This window comes from Scyliorhinus torazame, chromosome 6 (genome assembly GCF_047496885.1).
Source record: "Scyliorhinus torazame isolate Kashiwa2021f chromosome 6, sScyTor2.1, whole genome shotgun sequence".
Lineage (NCBI taxonomy): Eukaryota > Metazoa > Chordata > Chondrichthyes > Carcharhiniformes > Scyliorhinidae > Scyliorhinus > Scyliorhinus torazame.
This window is the reverse complement of record NC_092712.1, coordinates 143,383,238-143,401,427: the sequence shown is the minus strand read 5'-3', so window position 1 is coordinate 143,401,427 and position 18,190 is coordinate 143,383,238. Positions and strand designations below refer to the sequence as shown.

Genomic DNA, 18,190 nt, shown 5'->3' with positions numbered 1-18,190 from the left:
ATTGGACCAGATTTGGCCACCTGGCTGGAGAAGTTGGAGATATGTTTGACCATATGGTCACAGATTATGGTGGCATACAATTCTGCTGGTGCTAATTGCTCATATATCTGAAGGATGAACATTTTTCAGCTGCTAGATCTATTTTTATTCTATCTCACTTGGCACGGCGGTACTGCGGTTCAGCCACACAACACAATGGAGGGTGTCATAAGTGGTAAATTAGAGTTAATTACTAACTTTTTGCTTTGTGCGCCAGTTTAATTTAAAAATGTCAATAGGTTAATCGTGCAATAAGAATATACAATAAAAACAAATATAAGTAAATGGACATGTTATTAATCATATCAATTTTTAACCATGGCACAAGTTGCATTTGGTAATACTTGTAAGAACATCGGATAGAATCAGTTACATCATTTTCTCTTCAGAAACCGTTGAATCATATCAAGTGTTTCTCGAGTTACCAGCAAGCAATCATATATACTATATATAGAAAAATAGCTCCATTAATGCAAATTTATAAGTCATATTTTGATTTTCATTTTGTCAAAGGAATAAAAAATCAGTTATTCTAGATAATTACAAAGTTAGATCATAAAATATATATATAAATTAAAAAATGTATCTTATAGCTTACATTAGAATACTGGCAAATCAAATACTTTGAATTAAATGCCAAATATAATTCAGTTCAATGGCAAGACTGCAATTGCAGGGATGAAAAAAAACAGCTTTCGGCACAGTTAGCACAAATCCACGTCCAGACGTACTGTTCAATAATATTCTGTGGGCTCACATTTGAGATTGCTTTAATTGTTGAAATGTTATTGCAAAACATTCACTGTGCATGAATTAAGAGATCTTGTTGCTTACAAGCGCTACTCAACAGGGATGTATAATGCATTGCAAAGGTCAATTAAATGCTTAGTTTTAATGAGTTCTACTTAAAATATATCTGCATTTGCACAATAAAACAGGACATTATGCAGAGGCACTTCTGTGGACGTGAAAGAGACTCCAGGATGGTATGTTGCCTTCCTGGTGCCAGGGTCCAGGATGTCTCTGAATGGGCAGGGGCATTCTGAAGGGGGAGGGTGAGCAGCCAGAGGTCATGATATATATTGGTATTAATGGCATAGGCAGAAGAGTGACGAGGTCCTGCAGCAGGAGTTCAGGGAGTTAAGAAGAAATTTAAAAAACTGGATCTCTCGGATTGTAATCTCAGGATTACTCCCTGTGCCACTTGCCAGTGAAGCTAGAAATAGGAAGATAGTTCAACTAAACACGTAGCCAAACAGCTGGTGTAGGAGGGGGAATTTCAGATATCTGGACCATTGTAATCTCTTCCGCGGCAGGTGGCACCTGTACAAGAAAGACGGATTGCATCTAAACTGGAGGGGCATAAATTCCTGGCTGCGAGGTTTGCTAGTGTCACATGTGAGGGTTTAAACTAGCGTGGCAGTGAGGTGGGAACCGGTGAAATAGGTCATAAGTGAAAAAACTGAGGGGGAACTAGAGAATAGTTCCAGTAAGACTCAGAGGAAGAGAAGACAGGGAGATGTTGCTGAACACAGCGGGGCTGTGGCCTGAATGCATTTGTTTCAATGCGAGAAGTAAAACAGGTAAGGCAGATGAACTTAAGGTTTGGATTAGTACTTTGAACTATGACATTGTTGCCATTAGAGAGACTTGGTTGAGGGAAAGACAGGATTAGCAGCTAAATGTTCCAGGATTTAGATGTTTTAGCCAGCATAGAGGGATGTAAAAGGGGTGGAGGATGTTGCACTACTGGTTAAGGAGAATATCACAGCTGTACTGCGGAAGGACACCTCAGAGGGCTCATACAGCGAGGCAATATGAGTGAAGCTCAGGAATAAGATGGGGGCAGTAACAATGTTGGGGGTTTATTATAGGCCTCCCAACAGTCAGTGGGTGATAGAGGAGCAGATATGCAGGCAGATTTTGGCAAGGTGTAAAAGCAACAGCGTCGTTGTGGTGGGTGATTTCAACTTCCCCTATATTGACTGGGACTCACTCAGTGCTTGGATGGGGAAGAGTTTGTAAGGAGCATCCAGGAAGGCTTCTTGAAACAATGTGTCGATCGTCAAACTAGGGAAGGGGCTGTACTGGACCCGGTATTGGGGAATGAGCCTGGCCGGGTGATCGAGGTTTCAGTCAGGGAACAGTAACCATAATTCAGAAGTTTTGCGGGGCTGTTGGATAAAGATAGGAGCAGTCCTCGGGTGAGGTTCTAAAATGTGGGAAAGCTCAATTTAACAATATTAGGCAGGAACTGAAGAATGTAGATTGGGAGCGGATGTTTGAGGGTAAATCAACATCTGGCATGTGAGAGACTTTCAAATGTTGGTTTATAGAAATTCAGGACCAGCATGTCCCTGTGAGGAAGAAGGATAAGTACTGCAAGTTTCAGGAACCTTGGATAACGAGAGATATTGTGAGCCTGGTCCAAAAGAAAGAGGAAGCATTTGAATGGGCTAGAAGGCTTGGAACTGACAAAGCCCGTGAGGAATATAAGGAAAGTAGGAAGGGACCTAAGCAAGGACTCAGGAGGGCTAAAAGGGGTCATGAGAAGTCATTGGCAAACAGGATTAAGGAAAATACCAAGGAATCTTGTATACGTTTATAAAGTGCAAAAGGGTAGTCAGGGAAAGGATTGACCCACTCAAGGACAGGGGAGGGAATCTATGCGTGGAGCCACAGGAAATGGGCGAGCTACTAAATGAGTACTTTGCATCAGTATTCACCAAAGAGAAGGACTTGGTGGATGATGAGTCGAGGGAAAAGTGTGCAGAAAGTCTGGGACACATGGGTGGGGCGGTAGCACAGTAGTTAGCACAGTTGCTTCACAGCCCCAGGGTCCCAGGTTTGATTCCTGGCTTGGGTCACTGTCTGTGTGGAGTCTGCATGTTCTCCCCGTGTCTGTGTGGGTTTTCTCCGGTTGCAGCGGTTTCCTCCCACAGTCCAAAGATGTGGTTAGGTGGATTGGTCATGCTAAATTGCCCTTAGTGTCCGAAAAGGTTAGTTGGGGTTTCTGGGTTACGGGGATAGGGTCGAGGTGTGGGCCTGGGTAGGGTGCTCTTTCCAAGGGCCGGTGCAGATTCGATGGGCTGAATGCCCTCCTTCTGCGCTCTAAACTCTAATAATACGCCTTGAAAAACATTAAGGTAGATAGAATCTACCAGATGGAATCTACCCCAAAATACTGAGGGAGGCAAGGGAGGAAGTTGCTGGGGCCTTGTCAGAAATCTTTGTTTCCTCACTGGCTACGGGTGAGGTCCCAGAGGAATGGAGATTACCCAATGTTGTTCCTTTGTATAAGAAGGATAGCAAGGATAATCCAGGAAATTACAGGCTGGTGAGCCTTACGTCAATGGTAGGGAAATTATTTGAGAGGATTCTTCGAGACACGGTTTGCTCTCATTTGGAAGCAAGTTCTCCCCGTGGGTGAACTCCCCGTATTAGTGAAAGGCAGCACGGTTTTGTGAAGGGGTGATTGTACCTCACTAACGTTTGATTGGGTTTTTCGAGGAAGTGATGAAGATGATTGATAAAGGTAGGCAGTGGGACTTCCGTTGACGGCGGGCGGGAGGCAGCCGCATGTTGGAGGGCTCCTGCTCGGGAATAGAATTTTCGGGGTTTTAATGCCCAGTCCCAGGGGCAATGAATGCTGAAAGAGTTGTCGGAAGACACAGTGAGGAGAAATGTCCAATTTTTCGAAAAAAATGGTGTGAAAAGGGGGCTAATGAAAGTCTGCCAGTGAGTGGAAAAGTCGTCGCGGGAACTGTAAGGAAAGTGGAGACTGGGGCGCTGGGGGAGGCTGCATTGCTCACAGAAGAAGGAATGACCAAGGTGATGGGCATGGAACCTGAAAAACAGTTCACAAAGCACATGGAAGCGATAAAGAAGGAGATGGGGGCGGTATTGAAAGTGCTGGTGGAGGAGGTGATTGCCCCGGTGAGGGCGGCGGTATTGAGTGAAGCGGTGGAGGTGAGGGAGCAGGGTGAGACACTGAAAGAAGTGGAAGAGGCACTATCGCAACACAGTGATCAACTCACCTCGATGGCGAAGGAGCTGTGGAGGGTGATAGAGACCAACAAGGGTCTGGGAGCCAAAATGGACGACCTGGAAAACAGATCCAGGTGGCAGATTCTGAGGATCGTGGGTCTGCCCGAAGGGGTGGAAGGCCCGAGGCCGACAGAGTATTTTGCCACAATGTTGGCGGAGCTATTGGGGGAGGGGGACGATCCCTCTCGATACGAACTGGATCGGACACATAGGTCGTGGAGGCCTATACCAAAGGCGAGTGAGCCACCAAGAGTAGTGACTGTTTGTTTCCGTAGGTACATCATGAAGGAGAAGGTCCTGTGTTGAGCAAAGCAGAAGCGGGTGGTGCATTGGGCTGGAGCTGGTATGCGCAAATACCAGGACTTTATGGTGGAGTTGGCGAGGAGGCGGGCGGCCTTCGGCTGGGTAAAGAAGGCACTGTACAAAAGCAATGTGCAGTGCAGCATAGTGTACCCAGCTAAGTTGAGGGTGACCTACAAATCCAAAGACTTTTATTTTGGGACGGCGGAAGCAGCGGAGGTGTTTGCGAAGGTAGAAGGACTGTGGCAGAATTGAGAAATGGGACTGAGAGTTGGTCTTGTACTGGTGTAGCCTCATGTAACTTTATTTTTTCACTGCGTGTTGGTGTATGTACTAAATGAGTCGACGCTGTATATTTGGACAAGATAAGAGTTGGAACTTTCATTTGCAATGATGGTTCTTTGGGGCTTGGGTGTGTACGATGGGGTTGTGTGTTAAAGAGGATTTCTTTGTTTTCCTGGGACCGGGCAGGGGGAGGAAGGAGACCCGGGCAGGGGCCTGCACACTGGCTGGTTTAAGCCGGCCAGTGAACGAGAGTGAGGTGGGGGGAGGGGCTGTAGCCATCGGAGCCTGGTAGAACAGGTTTCGATGAGTCTAGCTGGGGTGAAAAGTTGGGGGAAGGAACTGATGCTGGGGGGAGGAGTTTACAAGAGGAAGTGGAGGAATCTGTGTGTGTGTGTGGGGGGGGGGGTGGTCTACAATTCATGTGTGTCATTCACAGTACACTTTCGGTGATTGGATGGCTTTGAATATAAGTTGATGGTGACCACGGGCGATTCCTGATTCCTTTTTCTTTTTTTTCTTGGGAGGTTTCTTTTTATTTGATGCCTATATTGTCATGCAGGCCGTTGTTTGGGGGTTGCTGGGAGGATGGGATTGTAGTTGTTAATAAGGGGGTTGAAACTGTATTCGTTACCATTTACTGTTTGTTGGTGGGGGTGTAAATTTTGAAGAAAATGTGAAAAAGGAGAATAAAAATATTTTAAAAAAAGATAAAGGTAGGCAGTGGATGTTGTCTACATGGACTTCAGTAAGACCTTTGACAAGGTCCCGCATGGCAGACTGGTACAGAAGGTGAGGTCACATGAGATCAGAGGTAAGCAGGCAAGATGAATAGAGAACTGGCTCGATCACAGAAAGCAAAGGGTTGCAGTGGAAGGGTGCTTTTCTGAATGGAGGGCTGTGACTAATGGTGTTCCACAGAGATTAGTGCTGGGGCCTTTGCTCTTTATAATATAGAAAATGATTTGGAGGAAAATGTAACTGGTCTGATTAGTAGGTTTACGGATGACACATAGGTTGGTGGAATTGTAGATAGAGATGAGGACTGTCAGAGGATGCAGCAGGATATAGATCGGTTGGAGGCTTGGGCAGATGGAATTTAATCCGGACAAATGTGAGGTAATGCATTTTGGAAGGTCTAATACAGGAGGGAATATACAGTAAATGGCAGAACCCTCAAGACTATTGACAGGCAGAAGGATCTGGGTGCACAGATCCACAGGTCACTGAAAGTGGCAACACAGGTGGAGAAGGTAGTCAAGAAGGCATATGGCATGCTTGCCTTCATTGACCGGGGCATTGAGTTTACAAATTGGCAAGTCATGCTGCAGCTGTATAGAACTTTGGTTAGGCCACACTTGGAATATAGTGTTCAATTCTGGTCACGGCACTACCAGAAGGATCTGCAGGCTTTGGAGAGGGTACAGAAGATGTTGCCTGGTATGGAGGGCATTAGCTATGTGCAGAGGTTGGATAAACTCAGTTTGTTCTCACTGGAATGACGGAGGTCAGGGGCAACCAGATAGAAATCTGCAAAATTATGAGGGGCATGGACAGAGTGGATAGTCAGAAGCCTTTTCCCAGGGTAGAAGAGTCAATTACTAGGGGACATAGTTTTAAGGTGCGAGTGGCAAAGTTTAGAGGAGATGTGCAAGGGAAGGTTTTTACACAGAGGGTCTTGGGTGCCTGAAATTTGCTGCCGGAGGAGGTGGTGGAAGCAGGTACGATAGTGACGATTAAGGGGCATCTTGACAAATACATGAATAGGTTGGGAATAGAGGGATATGGAACCCAGAAGTGTTGAAGGTTTTAGGTTAGATGGGCAGCTTGGTCTGGAGGGTCAAAGGTCCTGTTCCTGTGCTTTAATTTTCTTTGTTCTTTATAACTGTCATATATAGCTGTATAATAAAATTATTTTCTTCATTTCTTCTGCACCGTCTTAGAATAAATGTTCTGAATGAAAATTTAAGACCGTTGTGCAAATATTTCCAAAGTTGCTCATGGAGAAATATATGGGTTCGAACAGCTTTATTTTTGAACACAACTTGTTCTTCCATTGATTTGCATTGTATTTCTGGCAACATTGACCTAAAATAAAAATACAGTAACAACACAATAATTTTGTATTTATGTGCAACAGGAGTACTCACAAAAATAACATTTTCATTTATACAGTGCTTTTCAAGTAAATTAATGCTTCACAATTAGATCTAAGCCTTTAGCCCGACGGAAAATGGATGTGGAGCAAGGAAGTGAGATCAAGGGAAGTGATAAACACATTGGCTAAAAAGAGAGCCTTCTTGGGAAGGTTTGAGAAGGTGTTGAGCCTGTTCAGAACATTAGGACAGAGAGCTTTGCGCAAAAGCAATAGGAGAGGCCATAGCCTGAGTGAGACACAGTCAGAGTGAGCTTGAAACTCGAGAATTTGAAACAGAGTGGGAATTGAATTGGTAAGTCTTTCCCTCTTTCCTTTTTTAGAAGTTTAATAATCCAGTTAAAGGGTTTATAAGGAGCTGCCCCACCCAGATAACTGAGTGGAAGTTATCTGTCGATCACTTGAAGCCTGATTAGGAGTCAAGAGGTGTTGACTACATACTTTTCCAGTTTAACTGGTTTGAGTAATCTCAATTCTATTTCAGAAAGGTGCTTCAAAGCGCACTCACTTTGTACACTAGCAGTGGCAGAGACTACATCCGAAGTGAGACACAGCCTAGTGAATTTGAAATTTGGGAATTTTATCTCCAGCTACAGCTCGTGGAAGCCCGGGTTTCGGAGCTGGAGCGGTGGCTGGGGATACTGTGAAGTATTTGTGAGGTGGATAGTGTCGTGGATAGCACGTCTAGAGAGGTGGTCACACTGCAGGTTCATATGCCACAGGCAGGAAGGAAATAGGTGACCAGCAGGCAGAGCAAGAGAGCGAGGCAGGCAGTGCAGGAATCTCCTTTAGATATTTCCCTGCAAAACAGATATACTGTTTTGGATACTGTTGAGGGGAATGACCTCTCAGGAGAAAGCAGCAGCCAAATTTATTGTGTCATGGTTGCTGCAGAGGGTAGGAGTAAAAAGTGTGGGAATGCAATAGTTATAAGGGATTCCATTGTAAGGGGAATAGACAGATGTTTCTGTGGCTGCAATCAAGGCTCCAAGATGGTATGGTTCCTCCCTGGTGCTAAGATCAAGTATGTCTCGGAGCAGTATATTCTGAAGGATATTCTGGAGGGGGAGGGTAAATAGCCAGTAGTCGTGGTACACATTGGTACAAATAAGATAGATTTAAAAAAGGGACGAGGTCCTTTAAGCAGAATACAGGGTGATAGGAAGAAAGTTGAGAAGTCGGACCTCAAAGATAGTGATCTCAGGATTACTACAGTGCCATGTGCTAGTCAAAGTAGAATTATCAGGATAGATTAGATGAATACATTGCTGAAGGGATGGTGTGAGGGGGAGGATTTCAAATTCCTGGGGCACTGGGATCGGTTCTGGCGGAGGTAGAACCAGTACATACTAAATGGGTTACACCTGGGAAGGACTGGGACTGATGTCCAAGAGGGAATATTTGCTAGAATGGCTGGGGAGGGTTTAAACTAAAAGGAAGGAGGATGGGAGCCTATGCAAGGAGTTGAGGAGGAGGAAACAAAGACAAAAATAAAAGACAGAAAAGGGAATAAGGGGCAGCACGGTGGCACAGCGGTTAGCACTACTGCCTACAGCGCTGAGGACCCGGGTTTGGTCCCGCCCCCGGGTCACTGTCTGCATGGAGTTTGCACATTCTCCGCGTGTTTGCGTTGGTTTCGCACCCCACAACCCAAAGATGTGCAGGTTAGGTGAATTGGCCACGTTAAATTGCCGCTTAAATGGAAAAAAAAAATTGGGTACTCTAAATTTATATTAAAAAAAGAAAAGTGACAAGCAGAGAAAACAGGAGCTAAATTCAAACAGGGCCGCAATGAAAAATATTGGGAGCGGACCAAGTAATGTTAAAAAGACAAGCTGAAAGGTTTTCTGCCTTAAAGTGCGGAGCATTCGCAAGGAAATGGATGAATTAATTGTGCAAATAGATGTAAAGGGGTATGATATCATCGGGATTATGGAAACATGGCGGCAGGGTGACCAGGGATGGGATTTGAACGTCCAGGGGTATTCAGTATTTAGGAAGGACAGACAAAAACGAAAAGGCAGTAGAGTTGCAGTGCCGGTTTAGGTTGAAATTAACCCAATAGTAGGGAAGGATATTAGCTCCGACAATGTGGAATCTGTATGGGTAGAAACACCAAGGACAGGAAATGTTAGTGGTGGTTATATATAGACCCTCAAACTGTAGTATTGATATTGGGAATGGCATTAAACAGGAAGTTAGAAACACATGCGATAAAGAAACATCTGTAATTATGGTATATCTGCATGTAGATTGGGCAAATCAAATTAATCACAATACCATAAAAGAATTCCTGGAATTCATACACGATGGATTTTTGGACCAATATGTTGAGGAACCAACTAAGAACAGGCATTGAGACTGGGTACTGTGTAACGATGGCAGAATCATTGACAATCTAGTTTTGCGAGACCCCCCCAAGAAAGCACAACAGCACCTATACTTCCTCAGGAAACTAAGGAAATTCGGCATGTCCACATTAACCCTTATCAACTTTTACAGATGCACCATAGAAAGCATCCTATCGGGCTGCATCACAGCCTGGTATGGCAACTGCTCGGCCCAGGAGCGCAAGAAACTTCAGAGAGTCGTGAACACCGCCCAGTCCATCACACGAACCTGCCTCCCATCCATTGACTCCATCTACACCTCCCGCTGCCTGGGGAAAGCGGGCAGCATAATCAAAGATCCCTCCCACCCGGCTTACTCACTCTTCCAACTTCTTCCATCGGGCAGGAGATACAGAAGTCTGAGAACACGCACGAATAGACTCAAAAACAGCTTCTTCCCCACTGTCACCAGACTCCTCAATGACCCTCTTATGGACTGACCTCATTAACACTACACCCTGTATGCTTCATCCGATGCCAGTGCTTATGCAGTTACATTGTATATGTTGTGTTGCCCTATTATGTATTTTCTTTTCTTCCCTTTTCTTCCCATGTATTTAATGATCTGTTGAGCTGCTCGCAGAAAAATACTTTTCACTGTATCTCGGTACACGTGACAATAAACAAATCCAATCCAATCCCTTGGGGATGAGCAACCATAATTTGGTAGAATTTGTCAGCATGCTAGAGAGTGAAGTAGTTGATTCTGAGACTAGGGATCTGAATCTTAATAAAGAAAATTACAATGATATGAGGCGTTTGTTGGCTATGATCGATTGGGAAACATCAACGTATGACTGTGGGTAGACTATGGCAAACATACAAAGAGTACATGGGAGAATTGCAACAACTGTTTATTCCTGTCTGGCACAAAAGTAAACCAGCAAAGGTGGCCAATCCATGGCTTACAAGGGAAATTAGAAATAGTATTCGATCCAAGGAAGAAGCATACAAATTGGCCACAAAAAACAAGAGATCTGAGGATTGGGAACAGTTTAGAATTCAGCAAATGACCAAAGGATTGATTAAGAAGGGGAAAATAGAGTATGAGATTAAGCTAGCAGGGAGCATAAAAAATGATTGTAAAAGTTTCTATAGGTATGTGAAGATAAAAAGATTGGTGAAGGCAAATGTAGGTCCGTTACAGTCACAAACAGGGGAAATTATAATGGGGACAAAGAAATGGCTGAGTAATTAAATACATACTTTGGTTCTGTCTTCACAAATGAGGAGATAAGTAAGATACTAGAAATGTTGGGGAATGCAGGGTTTAGTGAGGGAGGAACTGAAAGAAATCAATATTAGTAGAGAAATGGAGTTAGAGAAATTGATGGGATTGCAGGCTGATAAATCCTCAGGGTTGGATGATCTACATCCCAGAGTACTTAAGGAAGCTCTAGAAATAGTGGATGCAATGGTGCTCATCTTCCAGCATTCCAAAGACTCTGGAACAGTTCTTACACATTGGAGGATAGCTAATGTAACTCCACTATTTAAAAAGGGAGGTAGAGAGAAAACAGGGAATTATTGACCAGGAAGCCTGACATCGGTAGTGGAGAAAATTCTTGAATCCATTATCAAAAACTTTAAGCAGAGCCCTTAGAAAACAGTGGCAGGAGCAGGCAGAGTCAGCATGGATTTATGAAGGGGAAATCATGTTTGACTAATCAACTGGAATTCTTCAAGAATGTAATTAGTAGAGTTGATGAGGGGGAGCCAGTGGATGTGGTTTATCTGGACTTTCAGAAGACTTTTGCCAAAGTCCTGCTTAAGAGATTACTAAGTAAAATTAAAGCGCATGGGGTTAAGGGTAGTCTATTGTGATGGATAGAAAACTGGTTGGCAGACAGAAAACCAAGAGTAGGAATGAACGGATCTTCTTCAAATAGGCAAGAAGTGACTAATGTGGTACCACAGGTATCGGTGCTAGGACCCAGCTATTCACAATATATATTCATGATTTAGATGAGGGAAACAAATGTAATGTCTCCAAATTTGCAGATGATCAAAGCTGGGTAGGAGGGTGAACTGTGAGGGGGTGCAGCAATCCTTCAGTGTGATTTGGACAAGTTGAGTGAATGGGCAAATGAATGGCAGATGCAGTATAATTTGGATAAATGCAACAATGGGAAGACAGACTATTATCTGAATGGCCAGAAATTAAGAGAGGGGAACGTGTAGCAAGACCTTGGTGTCCTCGTACACCAGTCACTAATGGTAAGCATGCAGGTACAGCAGGCAACAAAGAAGGCAATGGTGTGCTGTTCTTCACTGTGGGAGGATTCGAGAACAGGAACAGGGTTTGTCTTGCTTCAATTATACTGGCAATTGATGAAGCCACACATGGAATATTTTGTGCAGTTTTGGTCTCCTAATGCGAGGAAGGATGTTCTTTCTCCAGAGGGACTGCAACAAAGGTTGACCAGGCTGGTTCCTGGGATGCCGGGACTGATGTATGAGGAAAGATCAAGTCAGTGAGGATTGTATTTGCTGGAGTGCAGAAGAATGAGGGGGGTCTTATAGAAACCTATAAAATTTTAACAGGACTGGACAGGGTAGATGCAAGAAGGACGTTCCCGATGGTGGTGGTGTCCAGAAGCAGAGGTCACAGTCTGACGATAGGGGGACCATTCAGGACAGAAGTGAGAAGAAATTTCTTCACCAGAGAGTGGTGAATCTGTGGAATTTGTTTCCAGGGGAAGTCGTTGAGGTCAAATCATTGTATGTTTTCAAGAAGCAGTTAGATATAGCACTTGGGGCAAAGGGGATCAAAGAATATGGAGGGAAGACAGGATTAGTCTATTGAGTTGGATGATCAGCGATTTTCATAATGAATGGCAGATACAGGCGCAAAGTGCCAAATGGCCTCCTCCTGCTCCTATTTTCTATGAAGCATCTGAAGACTTGACCGCTTCACCACAAATGTTTGGGCAAAGGGAGAGAGGGTGAGGGCCGGAGGATCTTTTGGGGGGTCATTATTACTTTTGATTTATTTAAGCACAATGCCAGGGCACAGAGGCAGGGTTTGCACCTAACCCACCACCACACCCAGCAGCCTGTGCTTTTGTTCTGGGATTGCCTGCTCAACCCTTATTTCAACCCACCCATCCCCAACTGAAAATCTGACTTGCGGACAGATATTTTTAAAGGTTGCAGTCGGCTAGCTGGGAGACCTCTCAACCTTGCCAACCTGTGCCAAAGAGATGTCCACTCCTCTACTGGACTCTGAAATTCACTTGCAGCGGATTTTCCAGCAAGGCGTCTGCTAATTCTTGCTGAAATTCTTCTCTCTTTTGCCACTTCTTGAAGAGTTGTACATTTATTCATTGATGTGCTTGAGTTTGTGCTTTATTTTATTTTTGAATGAAATGGAACACTTATAATGACCAAGAGCACACTCAGTTCTAAAACTGGCAATTTGTATATATCTGGAGATCTGGGCATCATTTACATCCCATCAGACAATAATGAGGTCGAGTTGATGCCAATGGGTGGATTGGGGATGTTGCAATGTCACTTTCCACCTGTTTTTCATTGGAAACAGTATGTTTGTAATGACTAAGTTGTGTTGCTGCAGAACTCTAGGCACTGCCCATTTGAAGTAGTGGCTCCAATACCATAGCGCCCAAATACAGATGGCTATGAATCGAAGTATTTTCGACGGCGTGCACTGAAGTCTCCTGGTGCATTTGTTAACAATTCGATATATTCATCATAGAATCTCTCCCTTTTCTCTAATTCATAGGACATCATTGGAATAAAAGCACTGTTGAAGGTATCAATCTTTGATGGATTTATTGGGATGCTTACAAATATGAGTCTTTGAGTGACATTTGGGTTCATCAATAGTCTTAACCAATTTGTTTCTGATGGTGAAACCTAGTCCATGTTCAGGAACTTATCCCATCAGGCTTCCCAGACCAGTAAAACTGATGTGGAGATGCCGGCATTGGACTGGGGTGGGCACAGTAAGAAGTTTTACAACACTAGGTTAAAGTCCAACAGGTTTGGTTAGAATCAGTAGCTTTCGGAGTGCAGCTCCTTCATCAAGTAAGTAAAATGTTACCAGTTCAGAAAAATACTTTTCACTTTACGTCGGTACACGTGACAATAAACAAATCCAATCCAATCCAATCCAATCCTACAATATTGATGTTCATATGGACAGTTCATGGTTGATATTGGCTGTCTTTCTGGTGAAATTTCGATTTTTTTTACATTTAGATTTATTGTCACGAGTACCGAGGTAGAGTAAAAAGCATTGCTCTGCGTGCAGTCCAGGCAGATCGCTCCGCACATGAAAAATGTCGAACATACGATAGATATTCGATGTAAATAAATAGACATCGGGTGAAGCGTACGGAATGTAGTGCTACAACTGTAGAGAAGATGCGTAGAGATCAGTTCAGTCTGTAAGAGGGCCATTCAAGAGTCTGGTAACAGCAGGGAAGTAGCTGTTTTTGAATTTGTTGGTGCGTGTTCTCAGACTTTTGTATCTCCTGCCTGATGGAAGAGGTTGGAAGAGAGAATTGCCCAGTGTAGACAGAGTCTATGGACTGGAGGCGGATTCGAGTGAGGGAGTGGGTGGTGTTCACAACTCTTTGTAGGTTCTTACAGTCTTGGGCCGAGCAGTTGCCATACCGGCTGTGATGCAGCCAGATAGGATGCTTTCCAAGCTGCATCTATAAAGCATCTCGAGTATTTTCCATAAGGTTTGGGCACAGCCACATGCAAAGTAATACCTTTTTGTAAGGAGTTTGTAGCCTGGCCACTTCCAGCCTTAAAATGGAGAACCGCAAAGACCGAAGGGAAATTCAGCCAACACAGGCAAAGACTAGCAAGTACAGAAATCATGTGTATTGAAACCTGTAAAAAACCAGACAGCACTGAAACCAGCAGCCATCTGCACAGTAATGAGCAATTCCAAGGCACAATTGCAACACTCAAAGTGAATAAAGCCAAGCCAGACTCCTCGGCGCCAGCAGGAGCCAAGACAAAGGAAGGCCAACGGACCTTTAGGGACCGCCCAGCGATCAGGGAACAACTCCAGTATTGGAGAAATCGCTCCAAATGATCGGAACGCAGTCCAATCATTTGGAACCAGGTACGGGGTCCGCCCCGAAGGCGGGAAGCCCCTGGGGACTATAAAGTAGAGCCCCCAAGTTCAAATCGTCCTTCTTTGGCAGGGTCACTCAGCAACTCAGCAACCGTGAGAGTGACCTGTCTAAGCTGCCGCATCAACCAGGTAAGTCTCCAGTCAACGCTCGCTACGAGATAGGCGCTCCTAGCTACAAGTCCATACCAGCTTTTGAAACCTGCAGACTCAGGACATGAACGAAAGGCCATTTGTTCCCCTGACCTGGTGGGCCAATTCCGAAGCTAAGTATAGGCCTTTTAGTGATAGAAATAGTCTAGCAAGTAGAGTTATATGCATAAGTAGTGACTTACTGTATATAATAAATGTGTTTTGATTTGAACCTTACTAATTGGTGTGTTGAGTTATTGATCAGTACTTGAACTTGAACCTCGTGGCGGTATCATAAAGATACCTGGCGACTCTAGAGCAAAGGTTAAACAAACAGAGCAAATTACGAATTAAGAGCCAACCAAAAGTTAGCAACATATTACTGGCAACATCCTGACGGGACCCGATCTAGAAGTGGCTTAACCACTCCGGGAGAACCCAAAGTTTGAATTAGAAGTCCAATTCTGAATAGAAAAAAACACAAGTGTTCAAGCAGTTCTGATCAATCCTCATAATTCGGAAGTGTGTTAATGCATGCGTAACTAACAGGGCTATAAGGTAATACTGATAGATTTTTGTTGCGAAAAAACTGTCAGGAGTTTGTATTCGGGAAAATAGCGAAAGCCGTACCCGTAATTACAGCACCGCCTTACTACCCCACGTTCCAAATTTTAAGAGAGTATTTAGAGAAGAAAGATGGCAATGTAGGCAATGCAATGCCTCATGAGCCCTGAAGAATTTGTGGTCGCAGCGACCAGCAGCAGAGAAGGACAGTGTCCCGTTTGGGAAGAGGAAATCAGGAAGTACCTCAAAGGGAAAGGATGGCCCCTTTGGAGTGAATTCTGTGACAATGAGGAAACAGGACCCGGGAGTATAGGACATACTTGGTGGGAGAACCTGTCAGAGATTCATAAGAAAAGCTTGGGAAAAGCTCGCAAGCCGATGGCAATCGTGTCCTGTCTGGCACAATTGCGAGGCACAGAGGAGGTCGTTCGGACGCTCCGTAAAGAGACAGAAGGAATACACCGAATGAGCAAGGTCAATGTTAGCGAGGTTGAGAAAGAGAACATAGAGTTGAGAAGGAAGTTGGCAGCAAAGGACGGAGAGGTGGATGATGCCAAGTGGGCACACCAACCAGTCTTGTCTGGCGCACCTAAGCAGCTTCCAGACACAGTACGAAAAGGCCTATCAGGACACGCAACGTGCAGTCCGGGTAAGAGAGGAAACAGAGAAACAGGTAGAGGCATTGTAAAGACAGTGTAGTGACCTGAAAGCAGCATTACGAGCACTCCATGCTACCACCACGGAGCAGAGACAAAGCTCATTAGATCACGCAAAGTGCCGGAAGCAGATTGCAGAACTGCAGTCTTTGCTTTCAGTTCAGAATGGATTCCAGAGCACCTTTGGATCCCAGTTAGATACAGAAGATGGCCCGGATTGGGAAGAATTAAATGAGACCGCGCATAGATATGTTCAGGGAACATGTGCGCAAGAAAAGCCCCAGAAGAGAAAAGCGCCCCAACCCCCCATAGGGCAGATAGTTCAGGCACCAATGAATCCAGTAGCCACCCACTGCACAATCACATCGGAAGGAGACACGGAATTCCTGTACACGACCCCCTTAACCGTGACCCAATTACAGGACGCGTGCGAGAAAATCACACCGTTCCGCCCCACCTCAGACCCCCACCACTTCTTTGCTAGAGTAAAGCAGCAGGCGACCATGTACGGCCTGGATGAGCGTGAGCACGTGAAGCTCACAGTTTTGAGTTTAGACCCTTCGGTCGTAGCAGCCCTTCCCGACCTACAGAATGTAGGAGGAGGCACCCTTGCAGAAATGCACGCAGCGATCCTAGATGCGATCGGCTACAACAGAGGTGACCCCGTAGAAGGCCTGAATAAATGCAGGCAGAAAAAGACAGAACACCCCACAGCGTTTGCTGGACGCCTGTGGATTAATTTCACAGCAGTTTTCGGTAATTTAGAAAGTGCCCATTTGTCCCAAGACGGTATGGCCAAATGGACCCGCACCCTTATCTCCCATGCCACAGAGGCAGGACAAAAAGCCTGTACGAATTATGACCCCTCAAGGAAGCCCACAATGAGAAATGGGTTTTAAAAAGATTGTCCCGCGCCTGGGAGCAGTCTGTACAAAACAAACCCGCAGTTAGGAAACCCAAGGAACAGCAGGCAGAAGCAGACATCCAAGCGGTGAAAACGCACCAGAACCCCGCATGTGTGAACAAAGGCAGGAACAGCCCCCCACAAAAGTCTCAGGAGTGTTACAACTGTGGACAGTTAGGACACTTTGCACGAGAATGCAATGCCCCATGAAAGCCACAGAGAGCCCAGCAGGCAGGCACTCTGAATAAGAACAGGACAGAGCCCATACATAGTGTAAGCACCCGTTCAGACCAGACGGACCTGAACGGAATGGACTGGCGGTGTTCGGGCTCCCCCAGTTGGGTCTGCGACACCCTTTGGGATAGGTCCGGCCGACCAGTAGTTGCAGCAAAGATACAGGGACAGCCCATCGAATTTCTCTGGGACACAGGAGGGTCCCGCACCACAATCAATTCCTCCACCATATTCCAGAAAGACACGTGGCCCACTACAGCCACCATCACCCTCAGCGGCTTCACAGGCCACTCACAGCAGGGACACATCACAGCCCCTGTACCCATTCAGATTGGCAATACAACGACAAAGCACCCCATAGTTTTAGTCGATCTACCCCACACAGCAGAACACATTTTGGGCATTGATTTTATGAATTCCCACAACCTGTCCTTTGATCCGGTAAACCAATGTGTTTGGAGAATGGCAAAATCCGCAAGAGCCCCCGCAACGCTCACAATAGGTGAATACGCAAACAAGATTAGCGCAGTCGGCGAATTTTGGTTTGACCCGACCACAATTAGCACAGACAAGCAGGTTAGGGCAGTTCTGCAGAAGCACAGGACAGCATTCTCGAACCACAAACACGACTGTGGCCAGATGACTGGTTCCGTTCAAATCACAGGACCTGACCCTACACCCCAAAAGCAATATTGATTTCCCCAAGAGGCAGAGGGAGAAATCGCAAAAGTGATCGACAGCTTATTAGAGCAGGGTGTACTCAGATCAGTAGCCTCCACTAATAATGCCCCGATTTGGCCAGTGAGAAAGCCCGATGGATAATGGTGACTGACCATCGATTACCAGGAACTCAACAAAGTCACCCCCGCAGCAGCTCCCACGATAGCCACAAGTCCCGAGACCATGCTCAAACAGGGACTCAACTCACGATATTTTACGGTTTTGGACGTCAGTAATGGATTCTGGTCCATTTCATTGGCAAAAGCGTGCCAATACAAATTTGCCTTCACTTTTAAAAATCAGCAGTACACGTGGACATGCCTTCCACAAGGATTCCAGAACTCCCCCTCCATTTTCCACCGCCAGCTGGCAAATGGATTATCAAAATGTTCTCGCCCCGAATGTCTGGTCCAGTATGTGGATGACCTATTACTGCAGACAGACACCAAGGCAGAGCACATCGAGCTTCTGTCCGAACTCCTGGAACTCCTACAACAGATTGGTTGTAAAGTAAACCCCAAAAAGGCCCAGATTTTGGAAAACAAGGTAGTATATTTGGGTACAATTATCACGCATGGTAAATGCGAGATCGAGCACAAAAGAATTGACTTGATTGCCAAATTGCCCCTTCCCCAGAATGTTTCAGCCCTCCGG

General features: G+C 45.2%; 1 protein-coding gene across 2 annotated transcripts in view; it reads right to left on the bottom strand.

Moving 5' to 3' along the window:
• Window positions 1–237: 237 nt before the first annotated feature.
• cobl (cordon-bleu WH2 repeat protein) overlaps window positions 238–18,190 on the bottom strand; it is a 685,350-nt gene continuing 667,397 nt past the window's right edge. For both annotated transcript variants that reach the window (XM_072508841.1, XM_072508842.1), the window contains exon 14: window positions 238–6,756. In XM_072508841.1, the coding sequence (XP_072364942.1) occupies window positions 6,697–6,756 (60 nt within the window). In that variant the 3' untranslated portion in view covers window positions 238–6,696. The remainder of the gene's footprint in view (window positions 6,757–18,190) is intronic.